General features: G+C 35.7%; 1 protein-coding gene across 5 annotated transcripts in view; it reads right to left on the reverse strand.

Annotated features, from left to right (window-relative positions):
* Positions 1-25,817, reverse strand: part of TUSC3 (tumor suppressor candidate 3) — a 600,786-nt gene that overhangs the window by 121,169 nt on the left and 453,800 nt on the right. For all 5 annotated transcript variants that reach the window (XM_030312238.1, XM_030312239.1, XM_030312236.1 and 2 more), the window contains one exon: positions 2,277-2,394. In XM_030312238.1, coding sequence (XP_030168098.1) covers positions 2,277-2,394 — 118 coding nt within the window. The remainder of the gene's footprint in view (positions 1-2,276; positions 2,395-25,817) is intronic.

Consider the following 25,817-nt stretch of genomic DNA (forward strand, 5'->3'; position numbering starts at 1 on the left):
AACTTGGATCTTTTTGTGGGCTAGTAATATGCAATACAATACTAGCTCCTGATGCTGGACAAGGGCGGTGAGTCACAGCCCTCAGTCAGCCATGCAATCATGAGGGTAAACAACTGATACAGTGACAACCATTCTGTATCCATATAACCATTCTGATTTTCACTTTCACTACCATATTCAATAAATTACAAAGATATTCAACATTTTAACAGGAAACAGACTGTGTTAACTGATTTTATCCAACTGTAGACTAATGTAAGTAAGTGCTCTGACCACATTTAAGGTAAGGCTAAACTATAAGGTTCAGTAGTTAAGTGTATTAAATGCATTTTTTACTTGTAATATTTTCAACTTATAATGGGTTTATTGGGACATAACCCCATCATAAGTTGAAGAAGATCTGTACATAGGCATTTTTTAACGTTTATTTATTTATTTTGAGAGAGAGAGAGAGAGAGAGAGAGAGAGCAAGCGAGCAGAGGAGGGGCAGAGGGAGAGAGAATCCCAAGCAAGCTCCATACTGTCAGAGCAGAGCCCGACATGGGACTCGAACTCACAAACAGTGAGATCATGACCTGAGCTGAAATCAAGAGTTAGATGCTTAACCAGCTGAGTCACCCAGGTGCCTCTATATGTTTTTATTATTATATTATTACTATTATTATCAGCTCTCTGATCCATAATCTCTTTATGGGTAAGAGCTATGTGTGTGTTTCTCTCGCATCCATTGCTCTGTAGACAGTCAATAATATTTGCTGAACAGGTGAACAAAAAGAAACATCCCACAAGCAAAATAAATTTATAGGGGAAAAGTAAGTAAGGAAACCTAACAGGAATGACCAAGAATAAAGGGTTTTGAAGGTAAAGAGAGAATTTCTCTCATTCAAGTGGAAACTGACAAAGAGGAATGAATAATCAATCTGGAAGCAAACAAGCAAAACTACTTACTAATGGCCCATTTATAATTAGTGATCTAGATTCTTTACAAAACTAAGTGCTTTTCTATGACCTGGTAAAGTATTAAGCCAAAGAATGTCACATATGAGAAAAATAAAATAGACCAAACTAGTCAATGCCAGGTACTAACATAAGTTTTACATTTGAAAGGCACTGATCATGCGGTATAAATATAAATATATTAATCAGCGCAGGATAACAGCATAATTAAGAACTAGAGCCCTGGGAGCCAGACTGCTGAGCTCAAATTCTAGCCCTAAATGATACTAAATTTGTAAACTTAGCTAAGCAACCTCCCCATACCTTAACTTCCTTATTTGTGAAATGGAGATCACAATATTTTTCTCATTGGATCATTGTGAAACTAAATGAAAGAATACAAATTAAGCATTTCAAAGAGTGCTTGGAACATGAGTTTAGGAAAGATGATGGCACAACCATGACAAAAGTCATGACCACTAGCATCCTTACGCCACAATTCATTACCTTGCTCTACAGAGAAGACTATGTAAATGAGAATGTATTCTTCTGCCTGGGTTGCCGTAACGGAATACCATGGACTGAGTGGCTTGAAAAACAGAAATCTGTTTTCTAACAGCTCTGGAGGCTAGAAGACCAAGATTAAGACAGCAGTAGAACTGTTTCCTAAAGAGGCCTCTCTTGCTTTTTTGCAGACAGTCATCTTCTTGGAGTGTCCTTATGTGGCCTTTCCTCTGTGCACGTATTCTCCTAGTATCTTTTCTTCTTATAAGGACACCAGTCCTATTGAATTAGTGTCCCATTCTATGATCTCATTTAACCTTAATTATCTCCTTTTAAAGGCCCTATCTCCAAATACAGTCACTTTGGGGTTATGGGAGGGACACAATTCAGTCCACCACAGAGAACACTTTTAAATAAATATTTAATACTTTACATGTAAAGTTCTCGGTATCTTTCACACTAGAAGCAGCGAGGGTTAAGTAAAAATTACATTGAATTTACACAAAATTTCAAAAATTGGTGCAAAATATCACCTAAGCCCAATACAGTTAAATATCAAAATAAGGGTAATGGATGTAAACCACCACTATATACATGAAAAGACATATTTCTTCCACAACGAAAAAATTAAACCACACACACTAATAGAAAAAACTGTGCACTGACAAAGATAATACTGGCTAAAATTACTTTAATCCCATCACACGATTTATTACAACTACTCATTGTATTTATTGACTTATTCAACGAATTGTATTTTTACTTGGCAAACAAAAATGTACCGACCATAACCAACTCTATCATATATAGTAGCAAAATAAGAAACAACTCTTTACCTGTTGAAAAACATCTGTCCCCTCATCATAGTCCACCATACTGAAGAAGAGTTTGTTACAGAAAGCAGACGAATAGCGCCAGGAGTTAGCCAGTATTTGATATTCTTCATTAGCTTGCCTGATAAAGATAATGGGGCAGAGTAAAAACACGTCAGCACTCAAGCACTAACAAAGCTGTTAGTAAAACAGGTAATTCTAACACATGGGTTGGCTAATTTCTACACATACTGCAAGCATTATTTTTATATTTTTACATGGTTGTAAAAAAAAAAATAGAAGAAATAGTCCAGGATATTTGAAAACTATGTAAGATTCATACTGCGTTGTCCATAAAGGTTTTCTGCACCACAGCCACAATGACTCATTTACATATTGCTATGACGGCTACTGTGCTGTGTAAGGACACAGTTGAGTAGTTGTAATGGAAACTGTGTGGACTGAAAGCCTGGCATGGCCCTTTAAATAAGCGACAACTCGGGGCGCCTGGGTGGCGCAGTCGGTTAAGCGTCTGACTTCAGCCAGGTCACGATCTCGCGGTCCGTGAGTTCGAGCCCCGCGTCAGGCTCTGGGCTGATGGCTCAGAGCCTGGAGCCTGCTTCCGATTCTGTGTCTCCCTCTCTCTCTGCCCCTCCCCTGTTCATGCTCTGTCTCTCTCTGTCCCAAAAATAAATAAACGTTGAAAAAAAAATTAAAAAAAAAAATAAATAAAAAATAAATAAATAAGCGACAACTCTTATTCTAGAGTTTATGGCATCCCCTATATATATATATACATATATATAATTTAAATCTTTGAATGACTTTTAGTAAAAAACATAAAGCAGATTTTAATAATATTAGCAATTCAGTTTAACAGAGACAAAAAAATAGGCATGTTTTAAATTGTAAATGCAGTTATACTGCATCTTTATATATTCCATTTATCTAAAAATGCAATTACACTCAAAATTACCGTAAGTCAGCAAAAACTTGTCTGGTGGCCGAACCAAATGCCACAAATAAGCCCTCCTCTATGAATAATAGTCATTCCTATTTTGAATTTCTGTTGGACATTTTGCTGATTTTCCGGATATCAAAGCTTTATATTTAAGTGTACAGTTGGAGTATTACTAGAAGGACGTAGCCACAGTCTAGAAACAAAAAGCAACATGGGATCATTGAAGCATTTTTTTAAAAAAGTGTGTTCCCTCCATATAATTAAGAAAGGAGTTTGTCTTCTTCTTCTCCCCAAAATGGAAGAGATAAAAATGCACAATCTCATCATAACATAAAAGACTTGGAGGACAGTCAGCAGCAGATAAGAGATTTCTTGAAGTACCTGGAAAACAGAAAGCTAGTGGCAAAGTTTTGATGGAGAAGGGTACAATCACAAAGTGAGACTGCAGTGCAGGAAAGAGTTAGGAAAAGTGCTGGGTTAAGAAGCAGCAGAGTCTGGAGATAAGAAATGGAACTCAAAATAGAGATAATTAAATTTCTTTATAGAGAACAGAAGACCCAAACTTCTGCCCCACTCCCAACCAGTCCCAATGTTAGTCTTTCTACAGCGAAATGAAAAAAAAAAAATCACCTTATATTTGAGGAAAACCTGACATGATTTAAAAAACAAAACAGATTCCAGAAGAAACTGTCTTATGTACAAGCTAACAAGCTACCCTGTTACCGTTTCATGGATGCTGGCAGAAAAAGATGAGACGGCGGGGTCAGAGACAAAGGACTTTATTACTTCGTGTTTGTTAGCATCAGTTCCTCTTGCCCCCATATCTTACCAGTGACACAAAGGGTCCCTCATGAATGCCAGCACACAGTTAACTGTGTTACAGGAGAGGAACAAGTTTGAGGCACTTACTGTTTTTATAATAAATGAAATAAATGTGCTTTGTTCAGTGGAAGACGTTATTTCCTTCCTTAAGGCTTCTCACTGTACATGTCCAGGAAAAGAGCAGCCAAGCCTATGCCTTCTTGGCATAACAGGTAAAAACATGCAGGGATCCTCAGGGCCCCTGACAGACTGCTTCTTCCAACAGTATTCAACAAACACACACACACACACACACACACACACACACACACACAGAATGGTATCACAGAAAAGGAACAAAGAAAGTAAAGGACAGCATTTAAAATTTAACATATGACTGTTCAAATTAAATACCAACGTAAGAAGATAGAGTTAAATAAAATTCAAAAAACAAAAAATTCACAGGTGGACTACATTTGGAAAAAGAAAAGAGGAAGGGGCCCAGAGATATAACCCCCAAATTTCAACTTTCAGAGGAGATCTAGAAAAAGAAGCGAGCATGGAGGAAATACTTCTGGAGACACAATACAATTAAAGGAGACTAAGTCTCCACGCTTAAAATTACTTCCTAGGTTCTGCATAAGAGGAATGGGAAAAGACAGACACCCAGACATACTGTGATATTTTAGATCATTATAGATAAAAAGAATGTCTGACCAAAAAAAAAAAAAAAAAAAATGCAACAGTGACAAACAATGAGATTGACTGGGCTTGGACTAGTATTTAGCAGCACTAGATATTGGCAGATAATGGAACAATTCCTTCAGTGTTGAGAGCATGTTATTTTCAACGTATAATTCTATATCAAACCAATTTTAAGTTTGAAATAAACATGTTCTCAGAGATGTAAGAAACATGAAATTGACTTAGGGTGTAAATGGTAGAAAGGGAATATGAATGAAAAAATAAGAAAATTTAAGAGTATGATAGGAATACTATAAGAAACGGAAAAGGGCAACCAGAATTATGGTTAAGGTAGGAAGGGTAGAAGATGTCTAAGAAAGCTGTGATCCAACTAAGAAACTATGAAGTACAAATTAGAACTGAAATTTAATTGGACTTTAAAATGAAAAGATTCTAAGCAGTCATCAGAATCAGTACAAGTTGGAAGATACTAAGACCATAGTATGGAAGACATATTTACTCCAGGAAAAACTATAAGAAAATGAATATAAAAGGTCTAAATAAAATGCAAATTAAAATGTATCATAATTTTGATTAATGGAAATGAGAAAGGTTAATTATTTTGAATAGTATAGAATGTAAATGGTATCAACTCTGAAAACATGAAAGTACAATTAACAAGATTTGGTAGGTAAAAGGGAAGGAAAAGAAGGAACAAGAAAGGGTGTGTTTGCTAATCTTCATATGACAAATGAGGGAACCAAGAGATGTCATCTCTAGTTAGTGGACAAGAAATAAAAGGATGCTATTTATTGTTACAATAATAAAAGAAGAAGGGGAGAAATGAGTTAAATCCTTACCTATCATAGCAAGAAATGTCAAGACAAGTATGCTGTATGAAATATTGTTATAACATTTAGATATATGAAGGGAAAAAAAAAAACCACAAGAGGAAGAAAAGCCAAAGAAATAATAGTGATTGCCCATAGCCAAGTATACAAATACATGAGTGCAAAGACTAGGGAGTGTAGTTGTTCATTTTAGGCTTTTTCTTTCTTTTATTATTAACAAGGAGCACATAACATTGCTGTTATTAAAATACGTATTTAAAAGGGCTAAATATGAACAGGGCTCTATAATCTGAGGTCAGCATAAAGACCTTCAGGGCATCTTTTTACTGGACCATAGTACAAACACAGACGACTGCAAGGATCGGCCTAAGGCTGCACTGGGCTCAGTAGGCAGAAATATGTTCAATGGAAATGGTCATAATCTTTTAAAGCTCTGGTGGTTAAATAAGATTTACTTTAGTATAATTCACTGCAAAACTACTTACTGAGGACTTAATGACACTGAATGAGCTAAACTCCAAGGTCTCTGCTGTCAGGAAGTTGATACTTTAGTGGGGAGACATAATAAACAACCAAGTGACAAATTAAACTTTCCATATACACTGAGAACATAGCACATGGAACTGGTATTGCAGCAAACAGTGGAGGCTCTACAGAGATGGAATGTCCTAAAAGGTTTCTCAGATAAAGTGACTCTGAAGCTCAGGTCCCAAGGATGAGAAGAACACATTATCGAAACGAGCTGGAGAATAAAGATTTCAGGCGGCAGGAAGAGCAAGCACAAAGGCCTAACAAGGGAAAGAACCAAAAGGCAAAAAGGAGCTCTGGCATAAATGAGGACATGCGCTCTGTTTATGAGAGGAATACACAGCCTGTGCCCTCCCTCATCTACTTAAAGCAGTGCCTCACTGCTACAATAAAACCAGTAAAAACCAGCATAAGTACTAAAATCTGATTTGATTTTTGTCATATGGAATATAATATTACTGGAAAGTATTCACCATTGATTTTTAAAGAAGCACTTGACACAGTGAATTGGCAGCAACAATTAAGTATGTCTGAACATCTTTGCATGCCAATAAAACTCAAGAGGACAATGCGACCTTAAAAAAAAAAAATCAAACAGGTACCACTGCAATTAAAAAAAAAACAGTGTATTTTTACACAGAAGAACATTTTAACTTCAGAAAAATGAAACTCAGAAAAACAGCATCTCAGCAAAAACTTGCATTCTTGGGACGATGCTATTCTAAGAAATGAAAATGCTTCATTCCGAAAAATAATGCAGGAAGAAAATAATCAAATTTTACTATTCAACATCTGTGTACAGTATCTTATAGAATGATGATGTGAGACAGGGATAATGTTGAGTTTCTTTCCCTCATAATGTTGTAACCTAAGCCCAGACCTACTAGAATGTACATACATTCATTCACTCATTAATTCATTACACAAATATACTTTAGTGCCACCAAAAATTAATATAAGAGCAAGGGCTCTGATCTTAAGGAGAATACAATCCAAGGGGAAAGAGAGGCCTCATGCAAGTATACACAACAGTTCAGATCATCAAATATACCCTAAGAAAATAAAGCAAGATTATGTGACAGAGTACTGAGGAGTCAAAGAGGATGAATTAATTTTGCCTTTTAACTCTGTATCCGTATCAATCCACTTTTTCAATTAAATTTCCCAAGTAGCAATTGTAGATTTTATCCTATGTTCTCAAATCCTAAGGAGCTTCCCATTGCCTATCTAATGAAGACAATGGGCAGAACGAAGACAAGATCCTCCTGGCCACAACTTGTATCTATGGCCTACGTCTATATGAACAGTCTACACTTAAAGACTCTCTCTGTTTTATGACATCCATGTTCATTCTTTGAGCTTAAATCTCTTGCTTAGACTGTCCTTCTTTCTTTCAAAGCTTGCTTAAAAACTGCTTCTCCTTCAGAAGTCACTTCAAATCTCTACACCTACAATGCTTGTTAAGGCAAGTGCCTGAAATGGAAATTCTCAGCTAATGTATAGCACTATTTAATGCATATATCTGTTCTGTTTATGCATATTGTATTTATGCACTGATTGTTCAATGTCTAGGACCTAGTACAGAACAGTCATTTAACAAAGGTTTGATGATGGTGATAACATACTTTCCTAAATATATATATACGTATATATATATGTGTATATATATATATGTGTGTATATGTATATATATATATGTATATGTATGTATATATATATATATATATATATATATATATATGCTCTAAAACTAAATATCACTACATTTAAGTTTCTGACTTCTAAAGGGACTAAAAGCCCACTTTGTGAGATTTACATTACAGGTTAATGTCTCTTTTAAGACCAATTTACTTCACTCTATTGGTGGTCTTGGGAAGAAAAAGAAGAAATACTTTAAATTCTAAGTTACCATCACAAATACATGGTATTTCCCAAAGGAATGGTAGTCATAATTTGAAAGGTTATAATGACTAAATCATCATCGAACATCATCTAATATAATGACTAAGTCATCATCTAACATCTAACATCATCTAACATAATTCATGTTAATTTCATATGCAAATATGGAATCTAGATCTAAATCATCAATGATGTTTATTCAGCATTTTAATATACGCTGCAATAATAAAGAAGTATAACTCACAATCTCCACCTTTAAGAAGCTTCTTAGAGAAATGAACAGAAACACACTAACACATAAGTAAATACATTCAGCTGACCCTTGAACGACATGGATTTGAACTGCAAAGATCCACTTATATGCAAATTTTTGGATATAATACAGTACTGGAAATGTATTTTCTCAATAACATCCTCTTTTCTCTAGCTTTATTTTAAGAATACCGTATATAATACATGTTACATATAAAATACTTGTAAGTCGACTCTTTATGTTATAGGTGAAGCTTCCTGTCAACAGTACGCTATTAGTAAAGTTTTAGGGGAGTCAAAAGTTATGCACAGATTTTCAACTGTGTGGGGGTCAGTCCCCTAACTCATGTGTTGTTCAGAGATCAACTATATATTAAAAAAAGAATGCAGATTTTAAGTGCCATATATATATGTAGAGGAGAATGAGATCACAGATTAGAGCAGTTGTATAAAGTGTGAATGTGAAAAATTCAAAGAGAATGGAAGGACTAAAATTATAATCAAAAGGATAGGAAGAGAACATTAAGGTAGAAAATGCACTATAAACAAGGACTACCCAGTCTGAAATGTATATTATGCATTTCAAATAACAGAATATAAGCTTCATGTTCGAAACTAAGGAGAGATTGGAAGCTTTCTTTCAGTAGAAAGATAAATAGGACCTTGATTTTATTCTATAAACAGTGAACAACTATGAGTGTTTTGAAAAAAGTGGATTATGCAAAATACTAATTTAAAAATCAGGATCTGGCAACAGTGTGTACAGCATATTGGAGGGGAAGAAAATAAATGGAAGGGACTTAGAATGTTACTATACTGGTCTAATTGGGAAAATATATGAGGCTATTAAAATAGTACATAAATGAAATGATGACGTATTTCTTACACATTCTCCTTTGGAACCTAGAGCACCAAAGTAATCAAAAAATTTTCTAGACAGGTTGCTTCTACTTAAGGATATATCTAGCTGTAATACAGAATTGCAGGGAAGCCAAGCAAATTATACTTTCTCAACACAAATGCAGTACTTTGAGAAAATTTAATACTGACAGGGTAGATGGGGCTTTTTTTCTGTTGGGTGCAATTCAGTAGCAAGAGCATCAGTGAACAGATCTGTCTGTCATTAAAAATAATTCAGTGAGCCTGAGAAATACATATTTCAACATTAATGATATCTACTCAAAGTGAAAAGGACTCCTTAGAGGGAATGTGTGCCAATAACATAAACTGACTTCTCTAAACTTGGCTCCGTTATCCCTCAGCCCCATATTCCAACTCCTTAAAGCTTAATAGGTAAATAGAGAAATCCAAACTAATAATGGCAAAGAAATTCACTGGATTCTTGCATATGTCTATGTCAGCTTAGACTAACAACCAAATTAAGACCTCACCAGTGCTCAGCACACTTCAGACCTCACTGCCATCTGAAATTCAAAATTGATGAGCACAAAAGCTACAAGCACTTAACTGTTACCTAAAAAAATATTTTTTTGTTTTGGTAGTTCACAGGAATGGAAGAGGCCCAATTTTACCAATTCAAAGGACATTCTAAATTGTTCTAATATACTCAAATGCAGCCTGAAGAGGGCACTCAAGTTGCATCAAAGCATCCAGGAAGATTTAGGCAATAGCCGCAGGGCATGCTTCTGTTAACTCCGTTATATTAAGTCTTCTCAATTTTTTATTACAGGAACAAGAAAAAATACCACTTAATCCAAATACCGTAACTTTTTAGTATTATAACCCCTTTTAAAAGGTTATGTAAAACTAAAAGGGATTATTAATCTGTAGCTGTAGATATTTAACATATTTCCCATGGTGAAAGTAATTTTTATCTTTAATGTCCTTGAAGGGATTTTTTTAAGAAACATGGTTTCTCTTTTTAATGTTAACCAAACTTTCTAGAAAGTAACAGATTCTTATCAAAATCTCAATGTATGCCTTTTAGAGTGATATATTTATGACAACTTATGTCTGTATATAAATCTATATTGCAAAGTTATTCCAAAGTATTTCTTCATAAAACCCCTAATTAATCAATTTTTATAGATAATGATATATGGAGACAGATCTGGTTGAGTAGAACTGCCTATTACATATGGTTCTGATACCCTGAAGAGAAAAACAAACTGGTAAACAGCGCCCTGTACAAACATTTTTACAGGGTGATTTTTCTCTGGCTGTGCTATACACACCTAGGATTCTACTAAATATACTGAAATGTACTAATAAACCCAAAGCTTCTGAAGAGTTGAGGTACCAACAGTTCACTACTACACTGTAATTGACTTGGCATAACTGACTACTTGGTGAACATGTTCCATGTTTCCTATGCATTTTTTTTTTCTTTCTCAGTCCTAAGTAGATTACCTTTCCTTAGAAAATAACTAACATGAAACATGTGATTCTGACACATATCTCAAGGCAAAAATGTATATGGATATACGAGATATTAAATTGTATATATATATATATATGCATAGTTACCAGTTTACAACTCAGTAAACTTTTTGCTCTCTTTTAAAACTGGTAACAACAGGGGCTCCTGGGTGCCTCAGTTGACCACTGACTCTTGATTTTGGCTCAAGTCAGGATCTCATGGTATGTGGGATCAAGCCCTGCACTGGGCTCCTGGGATTCTCTCTCTTCGTCTCTCTCTCTCTCCCTCCCTCCCTCCCTCTCTCTCTCTCTCTCTCTCTCTCTCTTCCCCTCCCTGACTCATGCTTACTTTCCCTCTCAAAATAAATATTACATAAATAAATAATAAAATGGTAACAAGATATAAATGCTTCAAGGTTGTATACATCAGAAGAAGACTGACACACAATGCAGTAATAAACTGACTCACCCATTGTTCTCTTAAGTTTATACACACACAGTATAGATACGAAAATTGTAATATATATTTGATCAATATTTGTAGAACTAACAATAAAGAATTAACAGATGAATGAAAAAATGGATGAAGCAATACAGTGTTTGGAAAGGGTAAAAATGAGCAGAAAGGCTTAAGGCCGTCTCAAGATACGTCCATCCATTAGGGAAATGTTTACAATGTTAAATGATGAATACAAACAACAAGTGATCAAGTTCAAAACTATGTAAATCTTGTTCATGATAACTTGCCCAGGAATCATTAAAATATCCAAATTGTCTGCTGAATAAACGAATACATCTGTCATAAAAACTAACAAGTTGAAATCAGGGAAGCATTAATTCACACCTCAAATCCTACAGGATTCTTTAGAAATTCTATGCTTTGGTTTCATGTCTGCCTAATACATACAACCTTGAGAAAACTTTGTCGGAATCAATCAAAAAGGCAGACCTAAGATTAAAAAAACTGTATTCCATGAGATGCAGATTAGGTGTTTTCTACTTCATGAAAAGCATCACCATCATCAGTGACATTTATCGAGGTGTACCATGTGCCAGAACCCTTTTACACATCTACACCCAGATCATTTGGCCTCCACAACGCCTTGTAATACAGGTACTAGTTTTATCTGTTTCATTTGATGAATCTGAAGAACAGAATTTAATCATCTTAGCTCTGTTCTATGCTCAGTAATTATCAGAGCCAGAAGAGTATGAATTCAGAGATAGTAAGAGACAGGTTACAACTACAGCTAGGCTACATATAAACACAGAGATGCAAATTCAGTTCTCAGAGTATTGTTCCCCGAGCACTTGAATAAAAAATCACCTGGGATTTTTTTCCCCAGGACTTTGGGGTTTTGTTTGTTTGTTTGTTTGTTTTCTCAGCAGTTTTAGGTTTTAGGTTTATGACAAAATTGGAGGGAGAAATAGAGATTTCCCATACACTCCTTGCCCTCACACATACACAGACCCTCCCATTATCAACATCATTAACCAGCATGGTATGTTTTGTTTTTTGGTTATTTTTTTACTATGAATGAACATATCATCCAATTCCACAATTTACCTCGGGGTTCACTCTTAATAATATTGTACATTCTGTGGGTCTGCACTACAGTATAATGACACACACCTATCATTATAATATCTACAGAGTATGGTCACTGCCCTACAAGTCCTGTGCTCTCCCTATTCATCTCTCATCACTCACTCCCGGCAACCAATGATCTTTATTGTCTCCAGATTTCTGACTTTTCCAGAATGTCATACAGTTGGAATTAAACAGTATACAGCCTTCTCAAATTGGCTTCTTTCACTTAGTGACATGCATTTAAGCTTCTTCCATGTCTTTTCATGTCTTGAGAGCTGATTTCATGTCTTGAGAGCTGAATGAATGGCATTCCATTGTTTGGATGTACCAGTTTATCCATTTACCCACTGAAAAACATCACGGTTGTTTCCAAGTTTTTGGCAGCTATGAGTAAAGCTGCTATTAACATCTTTGTGCAGGTTTTTGCGGGGATATTGTTTTCAACTTCTTTGGATAAATACTACAATGAGTGATTGCTATCATATGACAAGAATCTGTTTAGTTTTGTGAAGAAACTTTCTTCCTAAGCAGCTATGTACAATTTTGTATTCCTACCAGCAATGTCTGAGAGTTCCTATTACTTCATGTCCTTGTCAGTATTTGGTGTTCTCAGTTTTGTTTTGTTTTTTTTTGCATTCTAAGAGTTGTGTAGTGGTATTTCATTACCATCGTAATTTTCATTTCCCTGATGACATATCATGTGAAGCATTTTTTTCATATTCTGATCAGCCATCTGTATATCTTCTTTGGTGAGGTGTCTTTCAAGGTCTTTGGCCCATTTTTTAGTTGGCTTGTGTTTTTATTCTTTTAAGAGTATTTTTATATTTCGGATAATAGTCCTTTAGGAGTCTTCTGCAAACATTTTCTCCCAGTCTGTGGCTTGTCTACTAATTCTCTTGAAATTGTCCTCTCACAGAGGAGAAATTTTTCATTTTTTAATGAAGTCTATTTTATCATTTATTATTTCTTTCATGAATTGTATCTTTGGATGCTCTATCTAAAAAAGGTGTCACCATGCCCAAGGTCATACAGGTTTTCTCATGTTATCTTCTAGTTTTATAGTTTTGCATTTACAATTAGGTCTACAGATTTTGAGTTAATTTTTGTGATGGGTATAAGGTCTGTATCTAGATTCTTTTTTTTTTTTTTTTTTTTTGCATGTGGATGTCTAGCTGTTCTAGCACCATTTGTCAGAGTGGTTGTCTTTGCATCACCGTGTTGCCTTTTGCCTCTTTCATCAAAAATCTGCTATTTATGGAGGTCTATTTGGGTTCTCTATTCTGTTCCACTGATGTATTCATCTATTATTTCATCAATATTACACTTTCCTGATAACTGTAGCTTTAGAATAAATCTTAAAATCGGGTAGTATCAGCTCTCCAATTTTACTCTTCTCCTTAATACGGTGTTGATTATTCTGGAACATTTGCCTCTCCATATAAACTTTAGAATCAGTTTATCATGATCTACAAAGTGACATGCTGGAGTTTTTTTTTTTTTTTTTTTTTTTATTGGGATTGCACTAAATGTATAGATCAAATTGGGAAGAACTGACATCTTGAAAATAGTCTTCTTATCCATGAACATAAAATATCTCTATTATCTCTTTGATTTTATTCATTGTTTTTGTAATTTTTCTTCTATAGATCTTTTACATATTTTGTTAGTTATCCCTTAGTACTTATTTCATTTTGGGGGTGTTAATGTAAATGGCATTGTTTTTAATTACAAATTTCATGTATTGTTGTGGTATATAGGAAAGTAACTGGCTTCTGTATCTTAGCCTTGTATCATGCAACCCTGAAATAATTCCTCTTTAGTTCCAAACATCTTTTTTTGTTGATTCTTCTGGATTTTCTACAAAGATAATCATATCGTCTGTAAACAGAAACAGTTTTATGTCTTTTTTCCCCCAACTGTACATATTTTATTTCCTTTTCTAAGTTTTTATCTGACCTTCATTTATTCCTTCTTTGATGTTCTTCCTTTCTTTACATAGATCCAAGTTTTTAACCTATAGATTTTCTTTCTCTCTAAAGAACTTCTTTTAAAACATTTCTTATAAGGCAGGTCAACAAATTTCTTATAAGGTCAGCAACAAATCTCAATTTCTGTTTGTCTGACAAACTATCCTTCACTTGTGAAAAATAATTTTGCAGGGTACAGAATTCTAGGTGGGTTTTTTTTTTCCCTTTCTCTCAACATTTGAGTAGTTCATTCCATTCTCTTACTGTTTGCATGGTATCTGAAAAGTCAGATGCAATTCTTGTTTTTGTTCCTCCATAGGTAAGGTTTTTTTACCCCCTGCTCTGGCTTCTTTCAGGAATTTTTGTTTGATTCTTTGAAGACAATGTGGCAAGGTGTAGTTTATTTGGCATTTATCCTGCTTGGTCTTCCCTGGCTTTCTCAATCTGTACTTTAGGATCTGACATTAATTTGGAGAAATCTCAATCATTACCATTGCAAATATTTCTTCTGTTCCTCTGTTTCTTCTCCTTTTGGCATTCCCTTTAGACACGTACTGAAATTTTTACAGTTGTCCCACAGTCCTTGGATAGTCTCTTTTTCTCAGGCTTTGTTCTCTCTGCTTTTCAGTTTTCAAAGACTCTGATATATCCTCTAGCCCAGTGATTCTTTCCTCAGCCATGTCCAGTCTACTGGTAAGTCCAGCAAAGGCAGCCTTCATTTCTGTTAGTGATTTTTTTAACTTTATGTTTTAATTTACATTCAAGTTAGTTATCATACAGTGCAACAATGATTCTAGGAATAGACTCCTTGATGCCCCTTACCCATTTAGTCCATCCCGCCTCCCACAACCCCTCCAGAAACCCTCTGTTCGTCTCCATATTTATGATTCTCTTCTGTTTTGTCCTGCACCCTGTTTTTATATTCTCTTTGCTTCCCTTCCCTTATGTTCATCCATTTTGTATCATAAAGTCCTTGTATGAGTGAAATCTTTCATCTCTAGTCTTTCTTTTTGGTTCTCTTTTAGGATTCCCATCTCTCTGCTTACATTGCCCATCTGTCCTTGCATGCAATCTACTTTATCCATTATAGCTCTTGGCATATTAATCAGATATTTTAAATTCCTGCTCTGATAATTCCAATCTCCCTGCCATGTCTGATTCTGATGCTTGCTTTTTCTCTTCAAATTTTGTTTTTTTGCCTTTTGATATGTCTTGTATATTTTTCTTGATAGCCAGAGATGATGTGTCAGGAGGAAAGGCACTGCTACAAATAGGCCTTTAAAAATGTAGTGGCAAGGGATGCGTGGGTGGCTCAGTTGGTTAAGCGACCGACTTCGGCTCAGGTCATGATCTCACAGTTCATGGGTTCAAGCCCCGTGTCAGGCTCTGTGCTGACAGCTCTGAGCCTGTAGCCTGCTTCGGATTCTATCTCCCTTTTTCCCTGCCCCTACCCCGCCTTCTCATGCTTCATCTCTGTCAAAAAAAAAAAAAAAAAAAAAAATCATTTAAAAAAAAAGTTTAAAAAATGCAGTGGTGAGATGTGAGAATAGGAGATTTGATCTATAGTCCTCTAATTAGGTCTCAAGTCTTTTAGTAAGCCTATGCCCCTTGACTGTAAATGTCACAACTGCTTTTCAGGTTTTTTTTCTCCTCTGGGAGAAAATGGGATAGAATGGCTAGAGTGGGATGGAGTTGGGAATTTCTTTCATTCACATGAAACACTAGTTGGGTATTCTCCTTCCCCAGGTCACTTAGTCTCTGATAATACTCCAGCAGGTTAGAGTCTAGTTAACAAGTTTCCCCTGAGAACAGGCTTTATTTAGAAGAACAAAGTGATCTGGTATATTTCAAAATGTTTCCATTCCCCTCCACCTATAAAAAACCCAAAGGACTTTTCTCTGATATTTACTACAGGAATCTGGTCAAGCTCCTGGAGGTAAATCTCAAATACTAAAGGGGCTCCCCATGACTGGGTCCCCCTTGGTTTTTTAACCCTTAGAGTTGTCTGCACTGAGCCTCCGGCAATTCATCAATTACAGTTTAGGTTTTCTACCTCGGCACTTGTTCCCACACTGGTTTCTGCTCGTTGGTCTCTGCTGTGGTAAGCTATGACACTCACTGTATTCTCTTTCCCTTCCAGTTTGGGATCTCTTCTAGATCTAGGAAGAGCTGATTTTTCAGTCTGTTCAACATTTTACTTGTTGACAGGATGGAGTTGTAACTTCTAAGCCAGCTTGTTATATGCAAAATTGGAAACCAAAAGTGGATTATTTGTTTAAATACAAATCCCTGACCACATATCATGTTAAATTAGTCAGAATCCATTAAGAATGTATTCCAGAACTATATATATTGTAACTAGCTTTCCAAGTATATTTTATGCACATAGAAGTATGAGAACAGCTGGTATAAATGAACAGTAAAAAAAAAAAAACAACCCACAAAAACAAAAACAAAAATCAATGGAAGGCCTCTTAGAGGAAGTATTTTCATCTGATCCTGTACTACATTTCCCCCCAAAAGTTAAACATATTAATCAGAAAGAAAGAAAAAAAAATATATATATATATGCCGCATATATATATGGCATATATATATATATATATGCCATATATATATATGCCATATATATATATATGCCATATATATGGCATATATATATATATGGCATCTGAGTTCTGAAAATCTGGACTTGTGTACTGGCATTGTGCTTCATAATAATTCCAAGTTTATACTTAGAAAAGTCACATATACTTTATCTTTCCCTTCGTAGCAGGACAATGATAACTCCTCTCTCAGTGACTGTCATGAAGTTAAAAGCCTGAGACGTAACAGTCCTCACTAAAAGGCAAAGGGTTATGCAAATCTCAAAGTGTTCCTCGTCTACCTTAAAATCTCCTGACTGCATTTTCAAATATCATCATCTATTCCCTCTTACTCTACACGAGGCCCCCAAATTTTCTTTTACTTCCTTCAATAAACTAGGCTTACTCATGAAGTTGAATTGTTTTTTTTTTTTTATTTTTTTTTCAACGTTTATTTATTTTGGGGACAGAGAGAGACAGAGCATGAACGGGGGAGGGGCAGAGAGAGAGGGAGACACAGAATCGGAAACAGGCTCCAGGCTCTGAGCCATCAGCCCAGAGCCCGACGCGGGGCTCGAACTCATGGACCGCGAGATCGTGACCTGGCTGAAGTCGGACGCTTAACCAACTGCGCCACCCAGGCGCCCCTAAGTTGAATTGTTTTTACGTGCTCTTCCTTCCTCTCTTCAACCCTACTTTGTCTAGACACAGAGCACAGACACACTTAGCACACACATCACACAAACTTTTCCAGAGATAGGATATACATGCCTTGTAAATGCCTACTCATCACATAGATCTTATTACTTCAATTATTATTTTGCAAAATAAGCCTGTTTTAGACATGAGTATTAACAGAGAAGAGCAGGGTCCTCTCAAAGATCTCTGTGCTTTTCCTTTATCGTATTTGCGAGACAGGTAATTAGAAGGTTAACTATGTAATGTGATACTATTGAGCTCTTCAACTAAATTCTGAGATCAATGAGAGCTGCAACCAGGTCAGTTTGTTCACAGTCTCTCCCTAGCATCCAGAACAATATCTATACATACTGACTGTTCAATAAATATTGGTTCAAAAAATAAATTAAATGTCAGGATCAATATAACATTGTATCATCACAGTAGTATCCAATTCCATGGCGGAAAACCACAACTTCACAAAATAAAGATTCTTTTTAGTGCCAGTTCTGTTTAGATTAAGGGAAAAACAAAATAATAAACCCTACTCTGCAGACCTGAAAAATGGGAATTTGAATTAAAAAACTTACATGAATAATGAATATATTACTTCCTTGCCTAGAGTGTTAATAAATACTTCATAATTATTAAAAGGTTTCATGTTAGGGATCCTCGGTATCAACCCCAAGCTCAGATATTCACAAAAAAGGACTCACAGAAATTAGCATATAGTCATATTCACTGCAGTGAAAGGTTAAGATTTATTATAGTGGAAGAAAACAAAATAAAATCAACAAAGAGAAAAGGGATCTGCAATCAGGTTGAGGAAACTAGATGCAAAGGTCAAAGAGTGACTCCCAGTGGAGTCACACAAGATCCACTCAATTCCTTCAACAGTGAGCTGTGACAACACCCAAAAAAGCTGACTAAAGATTTAGTGTCCAGGGTGTGTACGGAGGGCCAATCATGTAGATTCCCTCTGTCTAACACATAACCAAAATTCCAGACTCTCAGAAGAAAGACAGGTGTTCCGCATGAACCACATTGTTTGGATAAAGAGTTTAGGTACAGTGAGCCACTCTTATCAGTTATGGAATTGTGGGAACACTCCTAAAATCCAAGTTCCCATACACCAATCCTTTCTAAGGTTAGTAATCTTGGGTCTGCTATATGTTAACTGGTTTCTGCACAGGTTCATCACCTATGCAAAACAAATAACAACCAAGTCATGTTGTTCATTGGATTTTACTCACAAAGACAATGATCTACCACAAAGAATAAATCTGAAGTTGTTAATAATTGACAAAGCACTGATTGTACAAAGGAGTCACATGGGACCAAGCCTCCTATGTATCTAAGAGAAATTAATTAGGGACTAAGGTTGGGAACCCAATAAATAGTAAGCTATACTTAATATATTAATGACTAACACATCCTAAAATCATGGAAATCAAGGACAAATGCTTAAATATAACATTTTATAATTTGTGAGTATGAATTTATATATATTAATAGTATTTCTGGCATTACAGATAAAATTAACTTTATTTTGAATGCTTGAGAGTAGCTATCAAGACTGTAAGTGTATTGGGGCGCCTGGGTGGCGCAGTCAGTTAAGCGTCCGACTTCAGCCAGGTCACGATCTCACGGTCCGTGAGTTCGAGCCCCGCGTCGGGCTCTGGGCTGATGGCTCAGAGCCTGGAGCCTGTTTCCGATTCTGTGTCTCCCTCTCTCTCTGCCCCTCGCCCGTTCATGCTCTGTCTCTCTCTGTCCCAAAAATAAATAAACGTTGAAAAAAAAAAATTAAAAAAAAAAAAAAAAAGACTGTAAGTGTATCATTTTAGCTATAATCTTCATAAATAAAGCTTTCTAAAGGAATAAAATACTATTTTATGCCTACTTGCTTCCATAACTGTAATAAGAAACTTTTCAATGTGTTTTTTTTTCCAATTATGTAATATTAATCATAATTTCATTCAATCAAATCCTACTTAGTACACAGAAAATGCAACGCCCTTAATTGCATGTGATCTAGCATTGACAAATCATCATCGTATTTGTAGAATAGTTTTTCCTTCAAAGAACTTTTCACTTGTGTGCAGACTCCAAATTTTCCTACTAAGATTAACTCTGCTTGAAGAGTTCACTTTTCTTGTCAGATAATAACAACCAACTAACAACTTCTAAAAAATGTGCAGATTGACCAGAAGAGGAAACAAAACTATTCATCCTTGTAGCATAACTAAGATAAAAAGTAGACTACAGACTGTAAAATATACAAAAGTGGGAAAATCAACATCTGCAACCTCCTACCCATCCAAGAACGGGAAGTAAGGGTGGAGACCATGGAAAAGGAGGGGAAGAGAAATCCTAGCAGTGGTGAAATGCAAAACAGAAAAATCACGCAAAGAAAGAAAATATTTCACCTGAATTAGGAAATATTGACAATAGGTCTAAGAATTGGTGGATAAGACAAGTGGCTGCTGGCCAGTATAAAAGAAGAGGCTTAAAAGTATACAGGAACCAACATAGCAGTCTTGAGGATGCACTACTCTGGGAAATGAGAGGCGACACAGGAGAGCTAGACAGTACTTAGGGGCTTGTTGATATAGTGAAGGGAGAAGCAAGTCATGAGAAGGAAGGAACGAAGGAAGGAAGGAGAAAACTGCTGTGTTCAACCTATTCCACTTTATAAAGAGAAAAGGGTACCTGAGTTAAAAAAAAAAAAAAAATTAAAAACTAGTAGGCTAGGTGTGCCTGGCTGGCTCAGTCAGTAGATCAGGAGACTCTTGATCTCGGACTGTAGGTTCGAGCCCCACACTGGGGTGGAGAGATTACTTAAACATAACATAACATAACATAACATAACATAACATAACATAAAAAAAACTATTAGGATAACCATCACTCCCACATATACACTATTATTTCTAGTGTAGAAAAGAAAAAAAATTAAAGCAGCAAATAGCAAGCAGTATCCATGCGATGCTACTATAAAAAGAAAACACACAAAAAAGAAAACCAAAAGTGCATGATCCTTCAACTGATGAAAAATTTACCTAAAAAAACAACCAGGAAGAGAAAAATAAAACACAGTATTCCAACTGTAGCAAGCATCATTAAGTAAGCATTTGAGGATATTAAAAAATCAAACACTTACATTAGAAATTCAAAAACTCAAAAGAGAAATAAAAACAGAAAGATGTTAGGCGAGAGCCGACCAAAAAATCAACAGAAGGAATAAACAAGACTACACAAAACAAAGCAGAATCCTTGAAGAACTGAGCACTGTATTGCAAGGTACTCAAAGAACAGAGTTGACTGAAAATGTAATAAAGGACACCACTGAAAAGAATTTAAAACAGGTAAGAGAACAAAAACAACATAAAAGTGAAAAAGGCATGATATCAAAGTTGGACTAAAAAGATAGGATGAGAGACACTGATTTTATGGTGGTAGAAGGCAAGCAGCAATTTCAGCACATGAAAAGAGAACACCTCAGACCCTGGGAGGTACGGGAAAAGGAGAGACATGATCTTTTGCCTTTAAGAACCACACTTGGAGACTTCCTCGAAATAAAAAAAACACACCCAAGTGCAGCTCTCCAAAAACCATTCAAGCACCCTTAAATTACCCAATTGCTGGACCTGCCATCTTCTACCAGTGGGCTCTGAACTAACCTTGCCATTCTTCTGAAGCTTAAGGAATTTATGGGAAACATAAATGGCTACTTGGCTTCCATACAAAACATCAATCAACCTTTCTAGATATTTTTCTCAGCCCATTCCCACGGCTATTGCTTCCTGGGAGTAGACAAGGGATATCATGTTAATGGCATGGGCAAATAAGACAAGTGAGACTATCCTCAGGTGCTGCCTAGTATCATGCACACAATTTAATCATGCAAACCAGTTGGGTGAAGTCTACCAACCAGTCAAAAGAGGACATCGGAGGCACTGTCAACCAGTGCCCCTTAAATCACGTAGGTCCTACTGGGGAACCTCAATAATTATAAACAACATTTCTTAGGGGCACAATATGCACTCCCGTGTTCCTCATGTGAAAGTCTAATACTACCTTGTCATCAGTACCATGGTAAACTGTACCTAAGGATGGATAAGAGACTATCCAGTGCTTAGTGTTTAAGAAAGCATAAAGCTTCAGCTCCAACAATAAGAAAGAGAAAAGGCATCCAAATTAGTAAGGAAAGAGTAAAATTGTCACTATTTGCAGATGACACGCTATTCATAGTAAACCCTAAATAAAGACTCCATAAACAAATACGTGAAGTCCCAGCATACAAAACTAATAAACAAAAATCAGTTGCACTTCTATACACTATTAATAAAGTAGCAGAAAGAGAAATTAATAAGACAATTACATTTACAAACTGCACCCAAACAAATAAAATATCTAGGAATAAACTAAGGCGGTAAAAGACCTGTATTCTGAAATTTATAAAACACTGACGAAAGAAAATGAAAGTGACACAAACAGATGGCAAGATGTACCATGCTTGTGGACTAGAAGAATTAACACCATTAAGACCTCCATACTACCCGAAGCACTCTATGGATTCAATGCAATCCCAATCAAAATTCAATAGTATTTTTCACAGAACTAGAACAAATAATCCTAAAATCTGTATGGAACCACTAAAGACCCCAAGTAGCCAAAGCAGAGAAAGAAGAACAAAACTTGGAGGTATCATAACTGAGAATTCAACATCTACTACAAAGCTAGAGTAATCAGAGATGCCTGGGTGGCTCAGTAAGTTGAGCATCCGACTTCGGCTCAGGTCATAATCTCGCATTCAAGGGTTGTAGCCCCGTGTTGGACTCTCTGCTGACGGCTCAGAGCCTGGAGCCTGTTTTGGATTCTGTGTCTCCCTCTCTCTCTGTCCCTCCCCTGCTCATGCTCTGTCTCTCAAAAAATAAAATGTCAAAAAAAAAGCTATAGTAATCAAAATAATATTGTACTAGCATAAAAATAGGAATGCAGATCCATGGAAAAGAAGACACAACCCAGAAATAAACTCGCATGTATAGGGTCAGTTCATCTACAACAAAGGAGACAAGAATCTACAAAGGGGAAGAAACCATCTCTACATTCTGAAGAAGAAGCTGGACCACTTTCTTACACCTATACAAAAATAAGCTCAAAATGGACTAAAGGCTTAATGTAAAACCTGAAACCATAAAATCCCTTAAGATTATGTAGGCAGTAATTGGTCTTAGCAGTGTTTCTTTGCATCTGTCTCCTGAAGCAGGGGAAACAAAAGCAAAAAGAAACAATTTGCACTGCATCAAAATAAAAAGCTTTTAACACAGTGAAGAAAATCATCAACAAAACAATGTAACAAAGTGAAAAGGACAAGGTATTTATGAAACATGTATCTGATAAGGGGTTAATATCCAAAATATATAAAGAACCCTTACAACTCAACATCAAGAAAACAAAATAATCTAATTAAAAATGGGCAGAGGATGTAAACAGTCATTTCTCCAAAGAAGATGTAAGATGGCCGACAGACACAGGAAAAAATGCTCATCATCAGGAAAATGCAAATCCAGATCACAATAAGACATCACCTCACACCAGTCAGAACGGCTAGAACTAAGAAGACAACAAATAACAAATGTTGCTGAAAACGTAAAGACTACTGGTGGGAATATAAATTGGTGCAACCACTGAAGAAAATAGTACTGAGGTTCCTCAAAATATTAAAAATAGAAATACCATATGACCTAGTAATTTCTCTTCAGGATATTCAGCCAAAAAAAAAAAAAAAAAAAACAGAAAACACAAATTTGAAAAGTTATACACACCCCTATGTTCACTGTAGCATTATTTCCAGTAGCCAAGATATGAAAGCAACCCTGACATCCACTGATAGCTAACTGGATAAAGAAAATGTGGTATATACACAATGGAATATTATTACTCAGCCTTAAAAAAAGAAAAAAAATCTTGCCATTTATGACAACAGGGTAGACCTAGAGGATATTATGTTAAATGAAACAGACAAAGAAAGACAATTACCGTATCATTTCACTTCTATGTGGAATCTAAAAAAGCAAAACAAACCAGCAAGCAAACAAACAACAGAAACAGACTCATAAAAACAGAGAACAAACTGGTGTTTGCCAGAGGGGAGAGGGTTGAAAGGGGTGGTGAAATAGGTAAAAAGGAGTAAGACGTACAAACTTCCGGTTACAAAATAAAGAAGTCACAAGAATAAGAAGTACAGGGAATACAGTCAAAACGTCATAACATTGTAGAGTGGCAGATGATAACTACATTTATCATGGTGAACATTTTGTAATGAACACAATGTATATAAATGTCCAATCACTGTTATATATCTGAGACTAATATAATATTGTACGTTAAGGATACTTCCATTTCAAATTTTTGATGAAGTTGAAAAAAAAAAATAAGAACCAAAACACATTTTGGAGATAAATGCAAAATTTCAATACGGACAGTATAAGAATATATCATTGAATTAATGTTAATTCACTTAAAAGTGATAATGGTATTCTAATTATGTAAGGCAGTCCTTTTCTGAAAAGTTGCATACTAAAGTATTCAGTGGTGATATTTCATAATGTCTAAAAATTATAGATATATTTGGTGTTATTTTTTATCTGTATTTAAAAACGTGTAAAAGGAAATGTGGCAAAATGTTAATAATTAGTGAATCTTGGTAAAAAGTAGACTGGTGTCCTTGTACTACTGTTTCAATTACTGGTAGGTTTGAAATTTAAAATATGGGGGGACTAAAACCGGACTTAAAAACAACGAAATGGAACACGCAAATAATATGGAAAATACAAAGCGCTCCACGAATGTTACAATGTCACACTGAGTTCATTGAAAATACTAAAATAGTTGAAATTACCCAATCTGAGGAAGAGACACCTAGCAAGAAATTTCATACAATGAGTAAGTTATATATATGCCTTCACTTAAAAAAAAATTAAACTAGACGGAGCTCATCAAGAAGTGAGATCATTATTTATATTACACTGGTCATGGATTCAATCAAGCCTGAAACAGTTCTCAGGTAACACTCAAGCCAGGCAAAGAATGTGTGTGTCAATGCATGAGAGTTTGCCAGTCTTTGACAAAGAAGTGAAATACCCTGTTCAGGTAATCAAGCGTATGAGGAATACTGAATTCTTAAGTATTAAGAATTAAGTCATAGAGAAATATTATCTAAAGCAAAGAGGAAATGAGAAGGTTGTAGTCTCCAAACCATTTATAAAGAACTTACATGTGCATTAAGCTATGTACAAGGGTAATTTTTTTTTTTAATTTTTTTTTCAACGTTTATTTATTTTTGGGACAGAGAGAGACAGAGCATGAATGGGGGAGGGGCAGAGAAAGAGGGAGACACAGAATCGGAAGCAGGCTCCAGGCTCTGAGCCATCAGCCCAGAGCCTGACGCGGGGCTCGAACTCACGGACCGCGAGATCGTGACCTGGCTGAAGTCGGATGCTTAACTGACTGCGCCACCCAGGCGCCCCTGTACAAGGGTAATTTTATTTTTATGCAATTTTCACCTTCTGTGCTCACTTTAGAATCTAATCTCCTAAGAAATGTAAGCTCACTGTAGTAAAACCAAAGGCTGATGATGAGCTCCTTTTCACACAGTTTTCACCAGCCATCTCTAAACTGCCAGTCCTTGCTAGGAGATGGCTACTCTGAATCAAAGCTTTTCATGATCTAATGAATTTAAGAAATGCTGGCTTATGGATCCCTGCCCTAAAAGATTAATAATCTTAGAAAGCAACGCAAAAGCAAAATACAAAGTACAGTTCACAGGGTAAAGGCAATGGTGAACATGTACACTAAGGAAAACATTAAACTCTAACAGCTCTGGAGTTCCAAACCTCATTCCTGACAGGTATAAGCTGCGTGACTTTGGATAAATTACATAACCTCTTAGTTTTGATGTTCTCATCTATACAATGGTTATTTCTTCAGGAGTACCTTCCTGAATAGTGAGAATGACATGAGATACTATATAAATGACTTTACATGGGACCCCAATAGTTTATACATAATTAATTATTATACCTAGAGGAGAAAGGATGTTATCCAGGTAATATTCATGTGTCAATATCATAATTTATTCACATTCCCCTTTAAAATACCTGTATAATTACTAATCTTTTTCATTTATAGAAATCCAGTAACATACTAATCTCCAACACATCACCAAAACTTTGGTTACACATGCACCCTGCTTGATCCTACATGACTTTTTAATTTTCCTTTACTTGATTTTTTTCCTACATCTATTGATCCATAATAATCTTAGAAAAGGATATTTTGTTCTTAGAATTTTTAGTGAATTCTGGAAGAGATGAGTAACGTT

The sequence above is a fragment of the Lynx canadensis genome, chromosome B1, assembly GCF_007474595.2.
Source record: "Lynx canadensis isolate LIC74 chromosome B1, mLynCan4.pri.v2, whole genome shotgun sequence".
NCBI lineage: Eukaryota > Metazoa > Chordata > Mammalia > Carnivora > Felidae > Lynx > Lynx canadensis.